Source organism: Chionomys nivalis, chromosome 9, assembly GCF_950005125.1.
Source record: "Chionomys nivalis chromosome 9, mChiNiv1.1, whole genome shotgun sequence".
Taxonomy (NCBI): Eukaryota; Metazoa; Chordata; class Mammalia; order Rodentia; family Cricetidae; genus Chionomys; species Chionomys nivalis.
In genome coordinates, this window is record NC_080094.1 from 82,296,000 (window position 1) to 82,314,240 (window position 18,241).

At 42.0% G+C, this 18,241-nt stretch overlaps 1 protein-coding gene across 14 annotated transcripts in view; it reads right to left on the reverse strand.

Annotated features, from left to right (window-relative positions):
* The window catches only part of Phf21a (PHD finger protein 21A), a 158,671-nt gene that overhangs the window by 33,145 nt on the left and 107,285 nt on the right, over positions 1-18,241 (reverse strand). For all 14 annotated transcript variants that reach the window (XM_057780283.1, XM_057780279.1, XM_057780272.1 and 11 more), the window contains one exon: positions 78-311. In XM_057780283.1, coding sequence (XP_057636266.1) covers positions 78-311 — 234 coding nt within the window. The remainder of the gene's footprint in view (positions 1-77; positions 312-18,241) is intronic.

Consider the following 18,241-nt stretch of genomic DNA (forward strand, 5'->3'; position numbering starts at 1 on the left):
GTAGGAGCCAGTGCTATGTCATCAATAACCAACCAATCCCCAGAACTCAGCCCGGGCTGCTTCACCCACACGGTTACCTGGGATGCAGTCAGGCTGGGCGGTGCTGCTGACTGCTGCTGTTGCTGCTGCTGCTGCTGCTGCTGTTGCTGTTGCTGCTGCTGCTGCTGTTGCAGTGGCTGTAGTGGCTGTAGTGGTTGCTGCTGTGCTGTCTGTAGTTTATTTTCAGACTGTGGCAATGGCTGTATCTGGAACTTGTCCGGTTGCTCTTGCTTGACTATCAGGTTCTTCCGCAGCTGCTCAACTACTCTTTTCTACCAAATGAAAACAAAATGTACAGATTCTAACGTGAGGAACTCAAACCCTTATAGGCATTTTATTTAATATGAGACCACTGCTATAAGAAATGCTTTATATATGAAGGAAACTGAGGCATACAGAGTTAAAAAGTGAAGTAGAGCCCACTCTCCCTCATCCCCCCATCTCTTTTCTTCTCTTTTCTCCCCGGCAACATCCTTTCCTTGAGGTAGCTGCACTATGTAGTCCAGTGGGCATTGAACCCACTGTCCTGCTTAGCCTCCCAAAGCTAGGATTATAGGGATGAGCTGCTAGAGCCAGTTCAGATTTCTTGGCATGCGAGGCTGGAAGCGCGGAACAGCACAGCAGCAGAAGCATAACTCTGGAGCTACACTGTCTAAACACACGCCCAGTTTATATCCTGCTGGCCAGGTGTTTTTAACCTGTCCCTTAGTGTTCTGGTCTGTAGAACGAGACAACAGAGTACCTCTTATGAGCAACAACTGAGCCGATCAATCTATACGGAGTACTCAAAACTGACCAGTACATTACTGGCCATTATTAACTTTGTCTGATATTTAACTATTCAAGCACGCATCATGCATCTACCCAAGTCTGAAACGTTAAGTAGGGTTCAGGACTTGGCGCAGTGGCACAGCACTGCATAACATTTGCAAGGCCCCCAGTTCAGTCTATAGTAACACTCTTTCTCTCCCCCACCCTTGTTTTTAAATAAAGAAACTGCTGTATGTTATATAAGCAAAAAGCATCTGAATTACTGAAATGTATAACTATTGAGTAGGACTTCTTTGCTGGGACAGATTTTAGAAATATATGTATAGAATCATATGCTATCTGTTTAGGCAGAGAGGAAGTTTGATTAAATGGAAAAGAAATTTAAAGTTAAACTAGACATAACAATGTGTATCTTTAATCCCAGCACTCAAAAGGCAGAGGCAAGAGTACTTCTGTGAGCTACCAGGCTACCCAGGTCTACATAGTGGGTTCTAGCTAGAGCTACATAGTGAGATCTTCTCTCAAAATAACAAAACAAAACAAAGAAAAATGTAAACAAAGGAAGGAAATCTAAAGGCAAGGTTTATAAACTTCCTGAATTATGCTTTTAAAAAAGGATGCATTTTTGGATATTTTCATTATTATAATAATCTATCCGTCCTTACCTGCGAACACTGTCATTAAGATATAGCACCAGTCTCTATCAAGAGTACAGTTAAGAGTTGTGATGAATGCACGACTGTGCTCACAGCTCCACTCTACTGGGCACTGTCCTGCCAAGCAAGTGTCCCCATTCTCTGCACAGAGTGTGCAAAGCAATAGGACTGAAGGCCCGTCACTGGCTCAGGGGATCTGCCCCACCATCTGGGGCCTGGCTGACTCCGACTTTCCTGTCTCAGTGGCTGGCAGAAAGGAAAATATGATTCTTCCTCTGACACTTTCAAGTGAATTCAATCAGCCGCAGCTTGCTCTTTCTGATAATAAAGGTTGATATTTTCTGATATATATTATGCTGAAGAAAATGAACTTAGTGCTATTGAGATTAGTAGTTTTGATTAACTTTTTGAGATAAGGTCTCACGCACAAGGCTCTCCCAGGCTAATCTCGAACTCACTGTGTAGTCAAGGATGAGCTTGAACTGATCGTCTTTGGAGTTTGGGAAATAGTATGTGTCACCGCCACACCTAGTGTATGCAATGCAGGGGGCTGAACCCAGGGGCTCACGTATGCTAGTCAGACAGTCTACCAACCGCACTACACCCCCTGCCCTCAAAGGGAAGCTGTAAATGAAGGGCTAATGGAACCAAGAACAGCAGGTTAATCTGCAAATTACTAATGTGGTCTAACTGACTTGCCGCTAACAGTCTCTAAAGAACCCGAACCTGAAAGCTACCTCACTTAGCATGTTGGAATAGTAAAATGTTCACAAAATGGATTTTTAAAACATTTAAGTCAGTACTAAATACATTCTTGAAAAGTTTTTAAATATTGTTATTGATTCTTTTCAGGCAATGAAAATATCACATAAAGGCCAATTTTGGGGAGAAAACCAACTATACATTACACCCCATACTAGCATGGTCTTTTTGGGTAAAAAAAAATTTTTTTTAATGCAGTTCAAGGTTTTTTGAGAAGACACAAGCAGAATAAAAAATTTAATAAACTATCAAATGCTTATAAAAATAATGTTTAAGTCTTCAAACTATATTTGTTGAGCATAAAAGGCACTGCGTTGGAAGGGCTACGGTTTACGGGAGAGGGTCCTGCAGGTAATTGTGAGTATCACACAGAGATGGTGACACTGGGTGACTGTCTGAACATTTAGTGTTTTAAAATTAAATAATTATTAGAGTTGCTTTCAGTCCCCTTCTCACCAAATAGCAAGCATGCATCGCCAGGGAAAGAAACTCCTAAAACCAACAGAGGAAATTTAAAGAGTGACTCTTGTCAAAGGGCAAGACAGGGATGGGGTAGGGAGGAACTGCGAAGGAAACGGCACAGGAAACTAAGTGGTTTACCAGGAACAGAAGGACAGGGTGTTTTCTCCTCTACAGCCATCTTTAGGAACTACAGTGTGCTCTCCTGATTATTGTCTACTGAAGTGAACTACAATGAGGACACCAAGTCCAGGACCTGCTCGCAGTGCTGTGTGCAGCAGCAAGGTAGAGCAGAGGCAAGAACTAAAGAGATGCAGGTTAGCGTACTCCTCAGTCAGATGGCTAGAGCAGGGTGATGGCCAACCAGAACCAGAGGCAGAGTGGGAGTCCAGTGAGGCCCACTGCATCCATAACTGTTCCTATCCAGAACCTGCTGGTGAGGAGGGACACCTACATCCAAACACTTGTAAAGTTGTGCCAGTCCTTAGAAGGAAGGAAAAAGCCTGTAGGTTGGACAGTTTGGATCACATGAACTGGGTAAAGTTTTCCTTAGAAGACAGCTCTGGTATTTCAAAGCACTGCCCAGAGCAGAACAGTCCGGCCCCTGTCCCTGCTGTACTCACCAACTGCAACACCACAGGCACGTGGCTGTGACTGTCTGAAAAAAGCTCAAGTTTTGGAGAATGTTGTTGCTTCCTGTCACTTAAATGCATGAGTGCAGTCAGAAGCAAACCCAGGGGTGGAGAGCAGAGAGCTCTGTTGCAGAGGCACTCCTTGGGCAGAGGTGCCCTGAGGCAGCACTGCAGGTCTGAGAGCGGATTTTCTAAGACGCACAGTCTCAATACCCAGTAAACACACAAAAGCAATTCAAAGGGCTCTGGTTGTGGGTTAGCACAAAATCTGAGTAAAAGTGAGAGAAGACACAATAGTATACGAGAAATCCTTACCAAGTGTGACCAGGCGGCATTCTCAATGCCCATACAAAGGACGCCCTTTACCACCCACGAGATAAGTCTACACTTTCACCATCATGTTTTGAACAAAGAAATCATGGAGTTTTTTTGTCAGCCATTATTGAAGGTAACAGTAGTATAAACAGATTTTCAATGGTGTTCACATATGAGTGAGATCTTTGAATGTGGCTCATTATCTCAGTCCATTATCCTGAAGTTCTCAGAAAAGGTTAAATATCACAAACTGGCCATTTGATATTACCAAAAAGTTTTAAAAGATTTTTAAGGATTATTATCAGTATTATTGATTAGTTAATTTTAGAGAAAGGGCCTCTCTATATAGTGTTGGCTATCCTGGAACCTACTATGTAGACTAGGCTAGCCTCTGACTCACAGAGATCTGCCTGCCTCTGCCTCATGAGTGCTGGGACTAAGGGCCTGTGCCACCATACTCAGCTATAAAGGTTTGTTGTTGTTGTTTTAAGAAGTGATACCTGAAGGAAATGAAAAAGAAAACTTAGGAAGAATGATGGTAGAAGGGAGGGAGAAAGTAAACAAGTTCTAGACTTCTCTCAGTGCATTCTCTATAAACAACAGGGCTGTGTGGCCTGCTTCCGGAAGGGCCGGTCCTGCGCTCGACCCTGACGAGTGCCCCGTGAGCCTAGTCTGCGCCTAGCTGTCGCCTGGACGCTTACATCACACGGTTCCATTCGGGCTTCCGGAAGGGCCGGTCCTGCGCTCGACCCTGACGAGTGCCCCGTGAGCCTAGTCTGCGCCTAGCTGTCGCCTGGACGCTTACATCACACGGTTTCATTCGGGCTTGTTCAGGCAGAAGAGTTCACAGGGCCTCAGTGACCAATACTATGACATTCAGTGACACTGTCAACATGTTCATATGACAGCAAGATGGGTTCAAAAGAAAAATTCAGAATTGTACAAATACTATAAACAGAATATGCGTTGGAATGCCTGTTATCGCAAGCAGCTGTCCCAAGTTCCCTGGCCATGGACACAGAAGGGCATGGAGAACGGGAGGGCCAGCCCATCATCCCCGTTTGACTTGGCCCTCGTTTCCATCACACCTGTGCACTGGACCCTTTTCTTCATAGCTGGATGCTGGTGCTTCAAATCACTGCTTTTGTACAGCCAGTCAACCAGCTTGTGCTCTGTGCAACATCATGTATTCTGAATCAACCCACTCAAAACTCTTCTTTTAAAGTAATGCCTTAAACATTTACCCTTTCTTCCCAAGAACTAACGTCTAGTCTGAAAATGTGACCTTTATCTTTAAACAAGAGGCAGACAAGAAAGTTTTGAAACTAAAATATGAAGGACCAGTCCCATTCATCGTCAAGCCTAAGATATAACGAGCACATGTCCAGTCTTCAGACTCATCCACTGTTCAAAATGAAACCGGAGTATTAAATTTTATGGGAATAGAGAAACTAACCTGGAAAACTTTGTATTTGTTGGTATCAGAATTTATCAAATGGCACTGAGGGAGTGAGTGAGGGGGTGTTCTGATGCTCAACTGAAATTCAACTATTGCATTCATAACGAACCATATTCATTAACACTGAGGATGCAGCAAACGGACACGACTTCTTCAGAATGGGTCATACAGCTGTCCTGCATGAATGGGGGCACAGCCTGTCACCCTAGCCAGCACTCAGGAGAGGAAGACAGGACGACTCTAGGACAACCTAGAATAAGCACAGACCCTGTTTCAACATCAAACAAAACTGCATGTGTTATTGACATTAGTGAGGAAACTACAATAGTGAGCAAAGAAATTTCTGTTGCTTAAAGAAACAGAATTAAGTGGGATTCAACCATTTTGTGAACAGAAACACAAAATATCATTTTATGAGCAAAAATACGGGAAGAAAGCAGTAAGCTCACAGTAAACTCCCCCACTTAATACAGTAAGAAAAGTCGATATTATGCAGTGATCCTATTGGAGAGAATGTTCCCAGGGGAGTACAGGAGAGAATTCCAGCAGAAAGGAGGAGGAAGAGGAATATTGGTAGCTATGGCTATAAAATATATTTTGCTAAAAATAACTGCATTTTATTCTTTTCTCTGAGATGAATTTTAGTAAGAATTAGACAAACAATTTCTGCAAGGCATCAAGGAATTAGTATAGTCTGATAGAAATGAAGTAAGGAGCAGGGGAGTTCACATGACCAAAGCTTTTCCCAATCACTGTCTGTATGGATGTTTATCAGATGGTAGAGAACACATGGGCTGTGGCTGGTCAGTAAAGGCTTTGGAGTTTATTCTTTCAGAACACACACTTCAGACAGGTGCTCATGCTCATGCCTATAAGTCCAGAAAGCTGAAGCAGGAAGGCCGCCATGAGCACAACGTCAGCCTGGGCACTAGAGCGAGGTTCTGTTTTAACACACTCCATCATGCATGCACACATTTGCACACACTCCATCATGCATGCACACATTTGCACACACTCCATCATGCATGCACACATTTGCACTAATGCATTTTACATTTATCTCCACAGATTGGAGCTTTATCCATGTCACTGAGATCTACACTCTATCTCCAAAGGGTTAGCCTATTGGAAAAGCAGTTTATTTTAATAACAAAGTAAAAAGCAGTTTTATTTTAAAAATGAATTTTCTTATTTAGTTCACCCACACTCGAACAGGTAAGCACAACCCCAGCTTCTTTCCAAATGTGGTATGTATGGCAATGAAACACTAACAATATTGCCACAATGGAACTGTTCTTATAGAAGGGGTCCTAGGAGCCTGGGGAATGCAGGAACGGATGTGGAAAGAGCTGCAGAGCCCACTACAAAGCATAGAAGCTGAGCTGCAGTGTGATGGCAGAGCTTTTCTGCTGTATATTCCAGGCCCCAGTTCAATCCCCACTACCTTAAAAAGTAAAGACAAGCATGCCTGGGACAAATAGTGGTAATACACATATTATAAAGGAACACTGCATGCTAGAAATAGTAGTTGCCACATTTGTAATAAAAGACAAAAGAGGCAAGAGTCAGAAGCCAGCCTCCTTGAATTTACATCTTTTCTGTAAATCCCAAACTATACTGTACTGTCCCTCTTGGCTTCAAGAAAATGTTAAGGCTTCAACATATTGATAGTAGAGAGAGCTTAGGGAAGTGTGAGAACAAGGGACGGAATTAATAATAATACAATTTGAGGATGTAAAATTTCAACTCAAGTCAACAATTAAATGTTACTTTTATTTCAAATGTCAATTATTTTCCAATCACAAGATTTTTTTTAACATCAAATTAAATGGTTTGATTAAAGGTCTTGATAATTTATTTGTTACTCTTAAAGACTTATTTTTGATTGGACTCAGACTTAGAAGTAGAAGCTTTCAGCGGGGACAGCCTACATCTCTTGGCAATCTGTTCCTGGTGTTTTTCTTTGGTTTCCTTCATTCTCGTGGCCAAAAGTTTGGTATATTCTGCAGCTTCCTCCTTGTTTTTCTTAGTGTGTTGTTTCTTCAGAGCAATGCATGGGTGTTTATGCTGTAGGACACATGGAGTAACAGGAGGCTTCTGACCTTCTTGGTTTAGGGTTTTTTTGACAACATACTGGTGTTCATCGCCTTCTTTTAGAGACTGAAAAAGCTTTCAGATCCTGCAGCTCTTTTGGACACAAACCAACAAAGCACAGTAGTATCTGTCAGTCCAGGAATATTTTCCTTTCCTTTAACCAAGTTGAGTTAGATTGACATCCATGAAGAAACTTGCACGTCCTCTCTCAGGCGCTACTTGGTCTATAACAAGAAAGCCCCTTACTCAACAGTGAGCACATTCTGCCATGTGGGTGTGGACACCTTGCTTCAGGAGAAATCTTGTTAGTCATTCCCACCACTGATTCATACCACATAACCCTTCCAGTCTCACACAGAGCATCAGCAGCTACTTCTGTGGCTATGCGCTTCTCATAGAACCTATGAAGCTTGTATTCACCGTTCACCATTCACTTCAATGAGTTTCTGACAGTCAGTGGCTGGGAAGGAGATATTTATTCAGCTTCACCTTGACACAGTCACTGCTGAAAGGATGCCATAAAAATAGCTGTTGGATTTTTTGAGATAGGGTCTCGCTATGTAACTCCAGCTGACCTGGAGTTAACTGTGTAAACAAGGTTGGCTTCAAATTCACAGAGATCCACCTGCCTCTGAAGGGGTTAAAGGTGGGTACCACCAACTCCAACTGTTTTTTTTTTTGTTGTTGTTGTTGTTTTGTTTGTTTGTTTGTTTTTGGTTTTTCGAGACAGGGTTTCTCTGTAGCTTTGGTGCCTGTCCCAGAACTAGCTCTTGTAGACCAGGCTGGCCTCGAACTCCCAGAGATCCGCCTGCCTCTGCCTCCCGAGTGCTGGGATTAAAGGCGTGCGCCACCACCGCCCAGCTCCACCAATTGTTTTAATGTTAGTTCTAAGTGGCTAACTTTTTAAAAATTTTATTATGCTTTATTTATTTCACATGTATGTGTTGGGGACACTTAGAACATGTGCATATCTTAGTCACTGTTCTATTGCTGTGAAGAGACACTATAACCAAGACAACTTATAAGGGAAGGCACTTAATTGGGAGCTTGCTTACAGTTTCATGGTCAGGAGCACTGTGGCAGGCAGGTAGGCCTGGTACTGGAGTAGTAGCTGAGAGCTTACATCTTATTGGCAAGATAGATGAAGAGAGAAAGGGAGAGGAGGAGAGAGGAGACTGACTGGGACTGACATTGGTTTTGGAAACCTCAAAGCCCACCTCCAGTGACACACCTTCTCAAACAAGGCCACACCCACTCCAACATGGCTATACCTCTTAGTCCTTCCCAAACAGTCTGCCAACTAGGCACTAAACACTCAAATATAAGAGGTCTATGTGGCCATTCACTTTCATACCACCACAGTACACATGTACAAGCCAGAGGACACCCTAGAGAAGCACAATCTCTCATCCACCATGTGGATCCAGGGGGTGGAACTCAGATCTTCAGGATTGACAGCAATATTAGGAGAGGGAAACACTGGGCTCCCGTGGATTTTTAAAGAAGCAAATCACAGGAAACTTTACTTATCAGTCACTAGTGTGAAGCTGTATATAAATTTGTTTGGTTGTTTTTTTTCTGAGACAGGAGCTCTCTACAGAGCCCTGGTTGTCCTGGATCTCACTATGTAGGCTGGATTAGACTTGAACTCATAAGAACTGCCTGCCTCAGCCTCCCCGTGCTGGGCTTAAAGGTGTATCACCATGTCTGACATAGGATTCAAATTTTTAATTACAGATAGGCATCCTGGTGCATGCCTTTAATCCCAGCACCCTGCGGACAGAGGTAGGCAGTTCTCTGTGAGTTCAAGGACAGCCTGGTCTACAAAGTTGAGTTCAGAATAGCCAGGACTGTTACAGAGAAAACCTGTTTTGAAAAACCAAAATAAAATAAAATTACTAACAGATTTATATTACTGCCATAAAAACTATATTTCCCTTCCTTCCTCCCTCCCTCCTTCCTTCCTGAGTGTGGATGATCAAAACCAATATGCATACTGGCTGGAGTATAATACTACAAACCACACAAAGAGGTTTTTAACCCTCCCTGGCTTTCAGAACTGCTCCTAAGGGTTCTATTGCCCCTTCCCGAGCAAGCGCACAAGCCCAGGGCTCAGTCAGCAGGAGTGCCGTGAGAGCGCCACAGCCTTCACTTCTGCTCAGCCTCCACGGCCTGATGGTGCTGGATTTAGTTATCTCTGTAGGCAGCACAGCCTCACCAAGAGTGCTATGTTTCAGGCTTTGTAAGAACAAGATGTCGGGGGGGGGGGGGTTGTAGTTGCATCATTCTGCAACACCTTATTTCGATTTTATGCTGAGCCTGCAAAAGCACTCAATCAGCCCAGCAGCCCAGCACTGCTTAGCTCATCCTGTAGATGTTCTGGTAGCAGGGCAGTCGTACAACATGGCCTGGTAGTGTGACACGAGCAACACAGATCTGTTCAACTCATCAAACCCTTGAACATCTCCTGTTCTTTCTCCATTCTTGACCCATCTCATTACATTTTCCCTATTAAAAATATGTCCCATGATATTTTCAACTCAAGGACATTAGAATCTACTTCTGTCTTTTTTTTTTTCTCTTTTTCTTTTTTTTTTTCTACTTCTGTCTTAAACTGACAGAGATGCACACAATCTCAGGATTACATGGAGATGCTACCTGAGCTCCCTACATCTGCCCATGATGCTCAGAGTGACAAGACAGGATTATCTCAATGCCCTTTAAAAAGAATCTAGGGCTGGGGGATAGCAGTGCAGCCTGCTAGTGGAACGCTTGACTAGAACGTTCAAAGCCGTGTGCTCACTCCCTTCCTCACGCCAGCTGACTGAAGGATGGTGCGGGACAGGTCAGACAGACTGCCTGGAGGACAGGGCAGGGCTATCTGCTGTCTAACAGTGAGGTAGTGAGAGACCCACTCGTGCAGGTTATCGGCTCTGCCGCTAATCAGAAAGGGGAGAAAGCTCTTTTAGGAAGAGAAAATGGAACAAATTGAGTGGAGATGAAAAAGTGACACAAAAGTACAATGTTTAACAAGCAGCTTCCCTTGTGGTTGAAGGTGCCCCTCTCCTAAGCAAGGCTCCTGCGGCAGGAAGGCATCATTCCTACATGGGGTGCACACCCATACCTCACAAGATGCTTGTTTGTGTGACAGCTATACTGTTGTAATTTTAGATGGTTAAGCCTCTGCTCCAGGGTTTACAGAAGATCAGAGCACTTGTCACTTGTGGTGCAGGTAGAGGGAGATAGAGTAGGTGAGCAGTTCGTTTTTCTTTATAATTACACCCCATTAACCTTACGCATGAGAGCTCTCCTGTGCTTTCATACCAGCAGCACCAACTGGCTGCATTTGATAAGGTTCTACCGAGTCTGCAAGAACAGCACAGCCACAAAAGGAACACGTCAATGCTGCAGACTTAAGCAGAAGCTGTGTGCAGTTGTTACTGGCTCACATATTCAGCTGGAGGCAAAGACAAACCCAAGCCAGAAAACTAGAATGACAGGAGCCAACTTAAATAACTGTGATCTGAAGATCTTCCGATAATCTTCATAGTATTAAAACAATCACTTTGGTTATTTATTATTTTAGGCTTTAACAGAGGTAGGAGACACAGAACACAGTATCAGATACACTAAAGCTTATAAGGTGACACCATTCTAAGGTGACCTACATAGACTTAAATCACATTGGGCCTACAAGCGGCACGTGGTAAAGGGTTAGTATTTAGTTGTTAAGCTATTTCTCTTTATGTACTGCTCAGTGACTCAAAAAAATAAAAAAGTCCATGTGCATCCTTCTTGACAATGGCCACATAAATGATTTCCTTTTGGGGAGTGAGAGAAAAACGTGCATCATTAACGCATTCTCCTAGGGTTTCTTTTTTTTTTTTTTTTTTTTTTTTTTTCGAGTCAGGGTTTCTCTGTAGCTCTGGAGCCTGTCCTGGAACTCCCTTTGTAGACCAGGCTGGCCTCGAACTCACAGAGATCCGCCTGCCTCTGCCTCCCGAGTGCTGGGATTAAAGGCGTTTGCCACCAACGCCCGGCTCTCTCCTAGGGTTTCTGACGCAGTGCCCGGAGCACTCCCCCCATACGCAGAGGTAGATGGGTGCCCTCCCATCTTCAGCAAAGGTTAGGTATGCATGCTTGAGAAGACAAAATGAAAGCCAGTTTAGAAAGTAGGTGCTGGCACAATTAATCTTGAATAGGATCCTAGTTATTTGGGAAACCCTCGTCTGCTGAGGACAGATGAGCAAAATCTACCACATTCTTCTTTTGCCTTTTCCATGAATACTTGTTTAAACCATTACAAACTTACCTTGTGGTATATTTGTAAAATGCTTACCACAAAGGTATTTTTTGAAGAAAGCTCTCCTTAACCTCAATATGGGATATGTATTTACAATAAAAGACTTGTGTATGTATCTTTAAAACCCAGTATCGGAGACATTATTTTACTTTTCTTACTGTGTTACATGTTGGTGTGTTCACAGCAGAATTATGTTGAATGTGCACATGCCAAAAGATAAAGGCAGCTCACGCCTGTAAGAAACAGTTCCTGCAAATGTGAGCTTCTCAGTGTCCAGATACAGTGACAGTCAGGCTTCTCTTCTGCCTAACAGCGCATGCTTTTCATTTCTCAATGAACAGAATTTCTTTCATTACATGTTTGGTTTTAGCTTTCAGACTGGCAGGATAAAATTCTACTCTCTAGAATCATGTTAAGAATCAGGCAAAAGCCAGTGTACCTGTCCAGGATCTGTCGCTCTGACTCATCGTTGGGCCATCTGTTTATGTGTGCTGCTTGTCGCCCAGTGCAAATCAACCCGCTGCTGGGCAGACCTGCCTCATGCTGCAAACTCATTCTGCAATTTCAACCTCTCTCACCGGCAATAGGTCCTCTTATTGGAATCTAAAACCGACACTTCAACCACCTAGAGTCAGACCTTATTCTATTGCTCCTGTACAGAAAAAATGATACACATGATACACCACAGGCCCATGTGCAAACAGGTCATCTTAGCCCTGGGCTCAGGAGGAAGAAAGCAGTACAGTTTTGCTCCTATCAAAACGTGTTAGTACCATCAGCAGCAATCAGACTGCTACCCAGGAATATACATGCATATTCGGGGGGAGGCTGAAAAGATTGCTGAATCTCAGAGGACAAGAAAATGAACTGCAAATACAAACCATCCAGTCTTCTGTGGGTTTCTATCTGTGATATTACCCCCCACGTTTGATGCAATTCAGGAAAGGCTCTTGGAACATCCTGTGAATCATCTACAACTATTCATTTGCTTGCTGTTTTACATGTGCTTCACTAATCGCCCTCTCGTCTTAATTTTAAAGATGTTAGAGCTATGAATAGACGGGTGGGCAGAACAAGGATGGGGCAATATTCAGTAAATATCCCTACTGGTATGCAGTATTAAAAAGAAGCATATGTGCCTGTTCTTTAAGAAGATTCTGTTCGCTTCAGGGGACACACGATGCTCATGTAGTAAAACTACTGTACTCTTTATAATGTTAACAGCAAAATCGTTGGCATATTCTAGGTATGCAGAGAAAGAAACAGAGAAAGTGGGGTCTCAAACAAAAGATAAGGTCAAACATGGGGGAGTACACGTTTTAAGCAATTCTAAACCCAAAGAAATTTGTTCTTGATAAAAACGTTAAATGCAGGCTATCAACACTAATTGAAAATTACTACTTTATGGAAAGGTAAGTTCTTGCAATGGTGGGTGAGCACAGCGTTTTACAGATCAGCCACTTATGCACACCCGCAAGGAATGGAAGAACTTCCCTGGACTCTGCTCTGTATAAAAATGAAGCTTATTTGAGAAGGGAAATCTAGAAATCTATCTGCAGAAGTCTAAAATATAGTTTACTTAGGAGTCTATACTGATGATGTACAGAAAAAAGAACAAATCTGAAAGGGCCACATCCTCCTTATTTGGCAATAGCAAAGCACGGGTACGTGAAGATTGATGCCTTCCAGAGATTTCTGCATGTCAGTACGTGAGAAGTTCATCACATCATTCTCAAGCCCTTCAAGTCTCGGTGTTCACAGCACTGAGCCTTTCTCTCAGGAGCGAGTCATGCAGCGTGAACAGAAAGGCCTGCCCTACACGGTATTCAGGGTCACAGTCCTCCGCAAGGGTGGTGGCAACATGACATTGCTGAACAACTAGCAACATTTCTAGACTTATTAAACAGACATTGATAAATGGGAACAACGGTCTTAGAGAGATTCTAATTTTTACCTGGTTAGAAAGCCGAGGCTACTTAACCCTCTCTCAACTGCCTCATATTTGCAAACAAAACAAAAAGCACCAGTAAAATAGTAAGTGAAGGTAGCAGACTGAGGTAATATTCCTAATCTCACTGAGTTGCTGCTATTAGTTGAGATACGGGATTAGAGGTAAGTAAATGCAGCTACCAAAGCCTAGGCGGAGTCCAGCTGCAGGTACCACTTGAAGGCTTTACAACATTCTTTTCAAAAACAGCAGACAATGACAGCTCAATGCACCCCTTATGAGCATTTCTGTTGAGATGCACACTCAGTTCTCAGATCTCCACCACTTACTTCACATCACAGATCACTATTTGTGCCATTTTCTATATTTAAAACTACGTTAAGCCAGACAGTGGTGGGGCACGCCTTTAATCACAGCACTTAGGAGGCAACACAGAGAAACCCTGTCTCAACCCCAATCCCCACATCCTCCCAAAAAACTATGTTAAAATAAGAATTTAGCCAGGCTATGATGTTGTACACCTTTAATCCCAGCATTGGGGAGTCAACGGCAGGTGGATCTCTTAGTTTGAGACCAGCCTGGTTTACAGAGTGCCAGGGCTAAACAGAGAAATCAAGTCTTAAAAAAACAACAACCAATTTAAAAATAGAAAGAAAAAAATGAGAATTTGACACTTCAAATTTAATAATACCATATCAATAACTCAACAAATACCAATAATAAACACATATTTTACAAACACTACTGCAAAAATACACTGTACTTAATTAACTGTAAGTAGAAATATCAGACATTTAAGGAAAAAAAAAACTAGAGCTATGACTGGTTCTGGAAAAGAAGCTAAGGCAATGTGGGTTGACAACTAAGCAGGCACAGTCAGGGATTATGGCTGATGGAGTGAGGCCACAGAGATGGCCATCGGGATCCAGGCAATGTGGGAAGCAGTGAGTTTTAGGCCACCTTGGCCTATATAAACTCTTGTCTCTGGAGAAGAAAAAAAAAGATATATTCTCACTAGATCCAATGACAGGGCACTATATATTGGCATATTAATAAATTTCTAGTGTAATAAATTATTGGTGTGTATGAGGGAAACTGCATCGATATAATCTAGGAAATAAATAATGGGACAACAATGGAAACTGAAGTCGCAACAACTGCTTGTGTCTGCCACATGCGCATGGCTGTAGTGTCAGCAGACACAACCCAGGAAGAGCTAAACACTGTCAATTTTGCACTTCTTTAGCAGGGTAGGATAGGAATTAACTACATTTTTCCTCTTTCTGATGCTTATATTTTAAAAATTCCATCAGTATTTCACAGATATTTCAAGAGGAAAGCTGCATGCATCAGAATTAACTGGAAGGATAGGCCATGGGAGAATAAAACCAATAAGCAACCTTGCTGTTCTTCACAGGGCTTCACAGGGCTGTCACTCGTACTAGAAGAACGTCACTTTGAAGCCCTGTTTGCATTCCATTTTTAACTAGAGGGAAGAGGATGGAGGTCTTTGGTTTCTATGACAACCCAGATGGGCCATAATACAAGATACTTACAAATGTTCAATTGCAGGGATGCCAAATCAAATTAAGGCAGAGTTAGCACTACTTCATAAAAACTAGATGGGGAGAAAACAAAATACTTATGGCAAAATGATGCCATTTCTAGAAGTGGTTCTGAAGGATTTCACAAGAAAATATACAGAGTAACTATTTTTAGTATAAACAAATAAGACAGCAAAACTAATATATAAAAATAAAACTCCAGTTTACATGAGTAAATGCTTTCATTAAAATTTGACTACTGGAAAATTACTACCTCACTTAATATTGGTTCTCCTTTTGTTTAAATCCCTCCCAAATAATAGGGATTTCGTTAGTGATTTGAACCATTACAACCTGGCACACGGTGCTGGCTAACACCGAGCTCAGCTCCTCTGAGGGACGTGGTCCTTTGCTTCATCCTCATCTCTTGCTTTTGTATCTGGCCTTCACAGCTCAAAACACTGAGATGCCAATGCTCCAGAAAGAAACTAATCTGTAACTTCGTTATATTTTGTGAAACTTACTTACTACTATTCCTCACCAGTAATTTATCATTATCATTTTCCATTTATTAATTGTGATTTGAGTTTTCCCCCAATGAACACATGGTTTGTGAAAAACATCTTAAATAAGAAACAAATACCATGTAAACTCACCACTTGAGCTGTAGTCAAAGTTAGCATAAGAATTGGTTTAATGACAGCGTTTACCATTGGGGCAAAGGAGAGATGCATATCTTTACAAAATTTTAAGAGAACGTGTTCTCCCCAAACGCTCTAAGTGTGCAAACATGCAAACGGATGGATACAGCACAGGGGACATGCACACATGAGTGCAGACACACACATGCTCACACGCTCATATATACACAGGCCAGAGCTCCTGTTTATATACTTACTCAAGTCCCTTTGTAAAACTCAAAATTGCTATTTAATAGCAGAAAATATAGTCCCCCAAACGAGGCACCCAATGTTTAAGTATTAAGGAGACTGACACTATTACTCTGTAGCTTGATGGAGAGGTAAGCTGATTACACAGAGAGGGTCTGCTTCAGAGATGTAACTAGGATTGTGTACTCAGACTCTAAACTCTTTTCAACTTGCAACTCAGTTTGTTTCTATGACATTTCTCCAAATGGCATGAGCCTATTTAGAATTGTTTAGAAACATTCTGAGATTACACAGTTATTAGAATAATTTCTTCAACAAAACATTTCGTAAAGCAAAGGTATTTGTTATTTTGAAAGAAGAACCTATATTGGAAGGGTTTTGTTTAAAAAAGAGCCAAGAAGTTCTGCATACTATTCAGAGGAAAGAGCTTGGGCTAAAGAAAACACAGTTTTGTTTGAGTCACATAGGACCCTTTCTTTTCACGTCACCTTTGCGAATGCAGTCGTCACGAGGCTACCTCTAGTGTTAGTTTCTACAATGAGACTGGGATGATAGCCGCTCTCCCATGCCTTCTAAAATAATACCTTTATAAAATTAAAAAGTTGATATAGTCACTATCCAGAGAACTAACAATGACAGAAATAATAAATTGATAGCTTAAAAATTTAAGGTGGTGGCGCACGCCTTTAATCCCAGCACTCGGGAGGCAGAGGCAGGCGGATCTCTGTGAGTTCGAGACCAGCCTGGTCTACAAGAGCTAGTTCCAGGACAGGCTCCAAAGCTACAGAGAAACCCTGTTTTGAAGAACCTGAATATATATATATATACATACACCAACGGCCTTGACTTGTAAAGTACCACAGTCCTGGCCCAGGACCCAGTGTGACAATGTCACCTCACCAAGGGCAGAGTGAGAAAAGGCTGGGAGTCTCACCAGGACGAGAGTAGGCCAACAGTAAGAACACTAAGTTCTGTTCAACAGCAGCAAAATGGAGGCCTGAGTAGGGCCCAGTGCACACAGCGCAGGAGAGAACGCCGGGAGCTTCGCTGGACTATGCTATGCAGACATTCGCCCTTCATCAATTGTTTCCCACACCAAGATTTCCTTTCTGGGTGCTGCAACCTAATATTCTTCACCCAGTCAAGAACAGCTTGTTTTGGAAAGGTTCCCGATTTTAGAGTCTTGGTGCTGTTTCCATTTAGGAACACATCCTTATGAAAACATGTACCATTTCCAGAACAAAAATGCTCTGATAGTTTCAGCCTCAAGTAGTATTTTTAGAAAAGTGATAATTTCAGAATCTTTGCTTCAAAACTACAGTTTTTTTTAAGTGGAGTCATACAGTAAAAAAAATTAAAAAGATAAATCAATTAATAAATATTTTCCTTCCTTTTATTGGTCTGGTTTATGTAAAAAACAAAAGAAAAAAGGAGAGTCTGGGAGGGTAGCTGGGTTGTGAAGGGTGGGCAAGTTTGAGCGATGGACACCAGCATTGGAGAAGTGAGATCTGCTGTTATAGTTCAAGGTTGAGGATGTTAATGAACTATACATGCCACAAAAACTAGAAGAAAGGACTTTATTCTTGTCACAAAGAAATGAAAAGTGTTTCTTTCAGGAGATAGCTATGTTGCTCTAATTTGAATATCACACAAGGTACAGGTGTACTGAAATGACACATTGTGGCCCATATGGTTTTTTAATGTTTTAATTAAAAAATATTTTTAATTCAATTACATATACTGGTAAGATTATCCATCTTTACTCTTTCATAAAAACTAAACACTAGAGAACTTTATATGCAAAATTCTCTCTGGTCATTTACCTATGAATGACAGGGCCTTGCTAAGTAGCCTAGGCTAGCCTGGAACTCACAATCTTCTTGCCTCAGCTCCCACGTACTGGGATTACAGGTGTGCACCACCACATTTGACTACAACAGTTTTATAATAAATGGTCTGACCTAATAGAGGGTGTTTCTGTATAACAAGGTGAATCGATTTTAGATTATCTTGGACCCAGAAACACATTTTTGCATTTTACCAAACTAAAACATCTTACTTTTACTAGTAAGAAATGAGACACTGGAGGGAGACAGAGGGAAGCTATTGTTCTAAGATTATGTATGTTATTTCTTTTTTCTTTCTTTTTTTTTGGGGGGGGGTGGGCATATTGACAGGGTTTCTCTGTAACTTTGGAACCTGTCCTAGAACTAGCTCTTGCAGACCAGGCTGGCCTCAAGCTCAGAGATCCACCTGTCTCTGCCTCCCAAGTGCTGGAATTAAAGGCAGACATTACCACTGCCTGGCACTTATGTGATTTCTTTAAAAATTTTTTTTATTACATTTATGTGTGTGTGTGTGCACATACA